The following is a 6850-nucleotide window of genomic DNA, read 5'->3' as shown; positions in this document are numbered from 1 at the left end:
TTCTTCTGGACCTTTTACACCAACAAAGGAGCTCACGGAGAAGGGAAAAGTGGGGGCGAAACTTTCCTTTCGTTCCATGAAATCACGTGAATGCTTTTCTTTCAGACCAGCACTGCCCAACAGAACTTCCTGAGCCGACGCCAATGTTCTCTACCTGTGTTTCCCACATGTGGCCACTGAGGACCTGAAACGTGGCTCGTGGCTTCCATGCTCGTAGCCTTCCCAACACATTGCTATCCGAGGTCCGCGTTTCACCAACTCGCTCAGTGCATATTCCTTATATTCCCTGAGTGCTACCTCATGCCTAGAACCTGGGAGGGACGGGATACAGCAGGGAACAAATACAAAGCCCCCTGCTCTCAGGGAGCTTACAGTCTAATTTATAATAACTGGCCTTTTTAAATCCACCTGGTTCATTGGAGGGACTTGCTCAAAGAACTCTGGGTTCAATGTGCTTTTTGAAACGATGGTAATTTGGAACAGAAAAGCAAAGTCGTAGTCTGAGAAACAATGCAGCTCAAAGTCTTCAAGAAATTAGAGGATAGTGAGCGAGAGTGTGCATGAGAGAAATAAACTCATGGAACTTTTCCAGAAAGGCAGCACAACCTCAGTAAGAGAAGGGCAGGTTTGGCCGCTATTTCCAGGGAGGTCATCGAGCCCACCCTGGGCCACCTGAATGGCTAGGCAGAGCAGTAAGATTCAGCGGCCAGGGGGCAGGACCGAAGAATCCCCAGCCAGAACACACTTAACAACTGCCGCTGGGGGTGGGATCGGGACAGAACCCAATCCATGAACTGGAACAGGTATTTCCAAGAGACTGTAACAACACTTGAACTACTTGGTAAGTTTTCAAGAGATTAAAATAAAAAATTATGGGATAAAAAAACGAAGAGCGATGATTTGATAAAAAACAAAAACAAAAACACATCATGTAGGAAAGGAGGGGCCATAGATAAGATGATCACTAGTAATCTCAGGCTCTTTTCACTCCACCAGGCAGGTGGCTGAGTGGGTCAGGTCATCTTTGTCAGCAGTTGCTGAGACACTGGGCACTGTCCCTGCTGAACACAGCATTGGGGCAGGTCAAACCCGCTTGGGCTGAACTCTCGTCAGTTGACAAACGCGAGTGGAAGTGATCGGGGGACTGGGGGCCTTGGTGGAGGGTACTCGCCAGGAAGAGGGGAGAGGGTTGTGCAGAACCGCTGCATTTGCATAATCATTATTAATGAAATCTAGCACCAAGCTCATCCATCAGCCAGCTTACCTAGTTCTGGGGGCAGAACGGTCAGGCGGTTCCCCTGAATGTGGAGCTCCTTGAGCTGAGTAAGCTCCCCGATTTCCTTAGGCAGCGAGATCAGGTCGTTATCCCTAAGGCTGAGCTAAACATGAGAAAACAAGGGCTTGTCAGAACAATTTCACAGACACTCCCATACAGAGGCGCTCGACAGAAACGCCTGTCCTCGTCCATGCCCTCTCCTCTTTAAGGCTCAACCCTTCCAATTTATTCACAAGTGTGTGCAGATGAACAACAAACAGTACCGAGAGCAGCGGTTTATTCCTACAAAACAAACCCTACTCCTGCTCAAATTGACTTGATTCTCCTCCTACAGGGGCTGCAGAAGCGAATTGATTTTCTCAGAATTTAGATAAATTACTTACTATCTGCAACTTGGTGAGCTTCCCGATATCTGGCGGCAGGATTTCAAAATCGTTGTCACTTAGATAGAGTGCACGCAGGGTGGCTGCAAATTAAACAGCGATATATAAACAGGGTGGCATGGAACCCAACCATTTGCGGTCTGATCAATACAAGGGAGTCAGCTTTGATTAATAACCCTGGCTCGGTGAAAAGCTGGTGACACACCTAGGGCTCACGATAATAACAAGCAGGTCAAACTTAGATTTACTGGCTTATTGTGGGGCTGCTGTGTTGAGGAAAACACCTATATCCAAGAAGGCTGACACAATTAACAACTGTGGGCAGGCACCAGCAGTTTCTGGCACAGAGTTTCGATATGCTTTCAGAAAAAAAGATAGCTCTTTTTCTTCTATTACTTCCGACTCACATTTCTTACTCCATTTGCATCCAAAGTAAAACAAAGAAAACCACTGTGTCACTTATATCAATACTTCGGGCACAAGGGCCCTTTCATGTAAATAGCACTATGTTAAAAATAAATAAGTAACTAAAAGGATTTCAGGTGATGGAGGGGCCATAATCGCTGTTCCCTGTTCCCATTATCAGACTAATTACAGTTGACCCTTGAATAATGCAGGGGTTAGAAGCCATGGCCCCCTACACAAACATCCACCTATAACTTTTGACTCCCCCAAATTAACTACTAACAGCCTACTGTTGACTGGAAGCCTCACCGATGACATAAACAGTCGATTAACACATATTTTGTATGGTATATGTATTATATATTGTATTCTTACAATAAAGTAAGCTAGAGAAAAGAAAACTTTATTAAGAAAATCACGAGGAAGAAAATATTGGGTCATCGGCAAAGTCATGACGCATTTTTGCATTGAAAAACATAGAAAAATACGTCATGACTTTCCCGATGACCCAATACATTTACTGTAGTTATTGAAAATAATCTGCATATAAGCGGACCTGCACAGTTCAAACCAGTGTGGCTCAAGGGCCAACTGTATTATTCCTTGTTTCTATAGGCCTTAATAACAAAAATAAATGAAGACAAAGGGGCTAAAATAATGACATAGAGTTTAAAAACAGAAAATGCCCTAACTTAGGCAGAATACCAGCAATTGGACATTTCCTCACAATACTATGTGATGATTACATGATCCCAAACTATGGAAGGCTAAAATCCTAAAACATCCTTTTATCATCCACCAAAAAGGGGGAGTATAATCAGGTGTATGTTTTGTTTGTTTACAGGTATTCAATTACATTCTGATGTCTTAAAATTCAACAAAACTGTATGTTACTATACATAATAGAAAACAATTTCCTCCATGGCCCAAAATAATATTTTAGAGTTGGTTGGTTTCATCTGCTTGAGAAATTCTGGGAGAGAGGGCATACACGAGGCAAAAAAAAAAAATGAAATTTTAGAGACTAGCTCGAAAAATCCAGTATTTCTGGATGCCATATATGTCACTATTTGGAGAAGCAACTCTTTCCTAAATATTTCATGAGTTCTTGGAAAGATCAGTTNCAAAATAAGAGTTAGAAAGATGGATTTATATAGTGTGCTTTAAACATGAAATAAATTACTAATATGTAGACAAGTGACAAAAGGATTACCGTGTATGCACACATCAGTAAAATTAAAAAATGAAAACAATTAGGGCAGAATGGTGATTATTATGAGAAATCATTCTGGGAGAAGGAAAAAATTGTCAATGAAATGAGCAGCATCACAAAAGGTAACATGACAGTGAAAAATTAACCAGAAAACAAAGTTGCCACTTGTGGAGACCTCAACATGGGATTCACAAGTGAGTCCAATTAGTGCAAGTACTACAAAGTATTCAATACTTAGGGACAAGTTCACGGTCACACAAAGGATGTGAAAAAGCAAAGAAGTGAAAGAATGAATGAATGACTCAAGCAACCAATGGTCCATCAAAAAGCTAACCACCACAGAGCTTTCTAGGTAGAAGAACCAGCCTCAATATAAAACTCTTAAAAACGCACAGACTTGGAAAATTATTTGTGAAATTAAAAGTTTATTATTAAAATTATGATGGGATTGAAAGGATGGCAGTGAAACCCTCCCTCTGGGAGCTCATGTCCGCCCTGAGTGTTGGCCATGGAGAGCCACTCCCCATCTGGCCCTCACCCTCTTCTCGCCCCTAACCTTTTCCTGCGTATCACTTCTGACACCTTCCATGCTTCTCCTCAGCTTTCACCCAGGAAGAAAGTTCATAGCCTTTCTTTTGTCCATGTAATAAACTGACCAAATCACAGTGTGCGATGGAGACAGGCTTTTGGACCTTGGTCCTCTCACCAGGTGCTCAGCCACTAACTGCTTCTTCTCTGTCAAAAGGGTGGGACTTGGAGCAACCTCTATGCTAAGAATTTTAGAAGAGCCCAGGTTTCTGAAAACTGGCCTCTAAAGTTGAATAGTATAAAAACCCCCCATGTGTGTGTGCACGTGCATGCATACACACACGTACACACACATGCACCTGTGTGCATGCTCATTTACTTAATATTTACTGAGCACCTGTACTTAATTCTGGTGCAAGGCTGAATTCTTTACGTCGATTGTTCTTTTTATCCTCACAACATATTGACAAGGGGCTATTACTACCCTCATTCTACATGAGGAACAGAAGGTAAAAGAACTTATCCACAGTCACAGAGCAAGGAACTGGGGCAGTTCGTGAGATTTGAACCCAAGCCTTGTGATGAAGAAACAAACCTCTACAATCTACTGTATACATTAAAACATGTTTAAAATATCTGAATGACTGGGAATCAACAGACAGAGGGACAATAACACAAAAAGGAAAAGACATTTATAAACAGGAACTTAATGACCAAAAAGAGAATGCTGCGTTTCCTTCTTTCCTTCCCCAGTAGAGACACTATTTTTCTTTAGCTTCACGGCGCCCATAAAAGAAAAGATGAAGAGTTGTAATAAGGAGGATTTTAGCGGGGGATAACCACTCTTTCTTAATTCTGTTCATTCTGGGGAATACAACGGGAGAGATTCTCAATTCATGATGTCACTCACTCTCTGAATGCGACTGATATTACTTGTTTCCACCCTTCACAAGCATGCTAGAAAGATACATATGCTTCTCTTATTTCTGCAATGAAAATTGCCATTGACTACTGTCCCACACCGAGTGGGCCATGAAGCCAGCCGGCCCCAGGTGTATGTGGCATTGCGTGCATCCCTCTCACCAGCTGCTCAAATTGGTGGAGATAAGGTTCTGACATCTAAAACCCTTTCCTTTGCTGCATGCTTAGCTGACCAATCTGATTTCCTCATCCCAAAGGCAAACATCTGGGGGACAAGTGCAGAAGAAGAGGTTCCCATGACTGTCTCAGAGCCACAAAACCAGAAAGGATTCCATCAAGATCAAGTAACTGAATTCTGGAACACTTAGGGAGGAGACCAGGCAGAAACACACATTTCACATCTTCAGCTCACATGACCACAAATGTCTATGTGTGGTTGAGAAAGTGCAGAAGGTGAAAGGGTGGACCGGCTCTGAAATCACCGTTAGGCTGTTTACTCTGGGCCAGGGTGTCTGCCTTTCCTTCCTCCCCTACCAGTGCAGGCCTTTCCCCTACTCTACTAATTAATTTCTCAACGAATTAAAAGTAGGTGAACCTTCAGTTAGTCACAGCGCTGCTCTTTCAGAAGAAATTGGCTGTGGGCTGAAAATACCGGTCCAAAAGAGACTTTGGACGCAGGCAGGCTCAGGAGAAGAAGTCAGTTGTGTCTACTTCACTCCTTTGCTGGCACAGTGAACTACACGCGTCGGGAAAAACAGTTTTCCTACGAAGCACAAGCACACCCACTGCACTAGCACAGGAGCCACCCAGGGGATGCCACAGACGCTTGCCTGGGAGCTGGCCCGACCCGTAACGGTCCCCGATCCTTCCGGCTTTAGTGCCGAGGAACCACAGTGCTTCACAGCTCCATTTTCCACTCTTGAGTCACATCCGAGGGGTCTCACCCAATCTGTGGCATTACATTTATGCCAATAATGCCCAGAGTTATTATGTAGCCTGGACCTCGCCTCTGAACTCCAGGTTCTAATTCCCAGTTGCCTCCCCCATTAGACATCCAAAAGGCATCTCAAACTGAAGACACAAACCCTAGCCCTGACTAGCTCCTCTCCACCCCCACCTCCCAACCCAGCCCTCCCATTATCTTCACCATCCTTTCAGTTCCCCAGGTCCAACCCCTCACAGTCCATCCTCACTCTTACCCGCCTCCTCTAAATCAACACCAATTCCCACTGGCTCTGCCTCTGAGACAGACCCGAATCTAACCATCCCTACCAGCTGGATGAACACAGAGGGGCAGTGTTCCTTCTAGAACCCTCAGGGGAAAATCGATCCCCTTGCCTTTGTCACCCCCTGGGGGCCGCCCTCCTTCCATGGCTCATGGCCCCTTCCACGCATGGCTGTAACCTCGTGTTTCTGTCGTCACCTCCTCTACTACCTACCGTCTCTGACCCTCTTGCTTTCCGCTTCGGAGGACCATTACGATGACACTGGGCTTACCTAGGTAATCCAGGATGGCCTCCCCGTCTCAAGATTCTAAATCCTGTCTGCTAAGTCCTTTTACCACACAAAGTAACATGTTCCCAGGTTCCGGCGATGAGGATGGGGGCTTCTTCAGGGGGGGCACTATTCACCCCGTTACACCACGTCCCCCCTGAGTAAAAGCCAAAGTCCTTATAATGCCCACAAGCTCCCCTGTGATCCAGTCCCACTTCCTATCTACGCTCATGTCTTCCATCCCTCTCCCTCGTTCACTCTGTTCCAGCTCAGTCTTGCTGTTCCTCAACACATAAGCCCATCTCAGGGCCTTTGCACTTACTGTTCCCTCTGCCAGGGAAGCACCCTCCCTCCTTTAGGTGTCTGCTTAAATGGCATCACCTTATGAGTGGGGCTTTCTCTTCTGGCTCTGTATATAATAGAACAGGGGTCGGCAAACTTTTGAGATGAAGAGCCGCCAGGGGTCAGCAAACTGCAGCTTGCGAGCCACATGCGGCTCTTTTGAGTATGTACATGTGGCTCTGAAGTAAAATTGAAACTGAAAATAAAACTATCATAGCTTTATTTATAAAATTTTAAAGGATATTATTCACATAATGGTGATTATGTAAAAATATATTTATGGCTCTC

The 6850-nt window shown here is 44.5% G+C and overlaps 1 protein-coding gene across 1 annotated transcript in view; it reads right to left on the bottom strand.

Moving 5' to 3' along the window:
* Positions 1 to 1244: 1244 nt before the first annotated feature.
* Positions 1245 to 6850, bottom strand: part of LOC109393558 (ras suppressor protein 1) — a 56181-nt gene continuing 50575 nt past the window's right edge. Inside the window, exons 6-7 of the mRNA XM_019662921.1 lie at positions 1660 to 1742; positions 1245 to 1379 (exon numbers count right to left, since the gene is read on the bottom strand). Of these exons, the coding sequence (XP_019518466.1) occupies positions 1245 to 1379; positions 1660 to 1742 (218 nt within the window). The remainder of the gene's footprint in view (positions 1380 to 1659; positions 1743 to 6850) is intronic.

The sequence above is a fragment of the Hipposideros armiger genome, unplaced genomic scaffold, assembly GCF_001890085.2.
Source record: "Hipposideros armiger isolate ML-2016 unplaced genomic scaffold, ASM189008v1 scaffold_383, whole genome shotgun sequence".
Taxonomy (NCBI): Eukaryota; Metazoa; Chordata; class Mammalia; order Chiroptera; family Hipposideridae; genus Hipposideros; species Hipposideros armiger.
The sequence above is the reverse complement of the archived record's forward strand: the minus strand, read 5'-3'. Positions and strand labels throughout refer to the sequence as shown.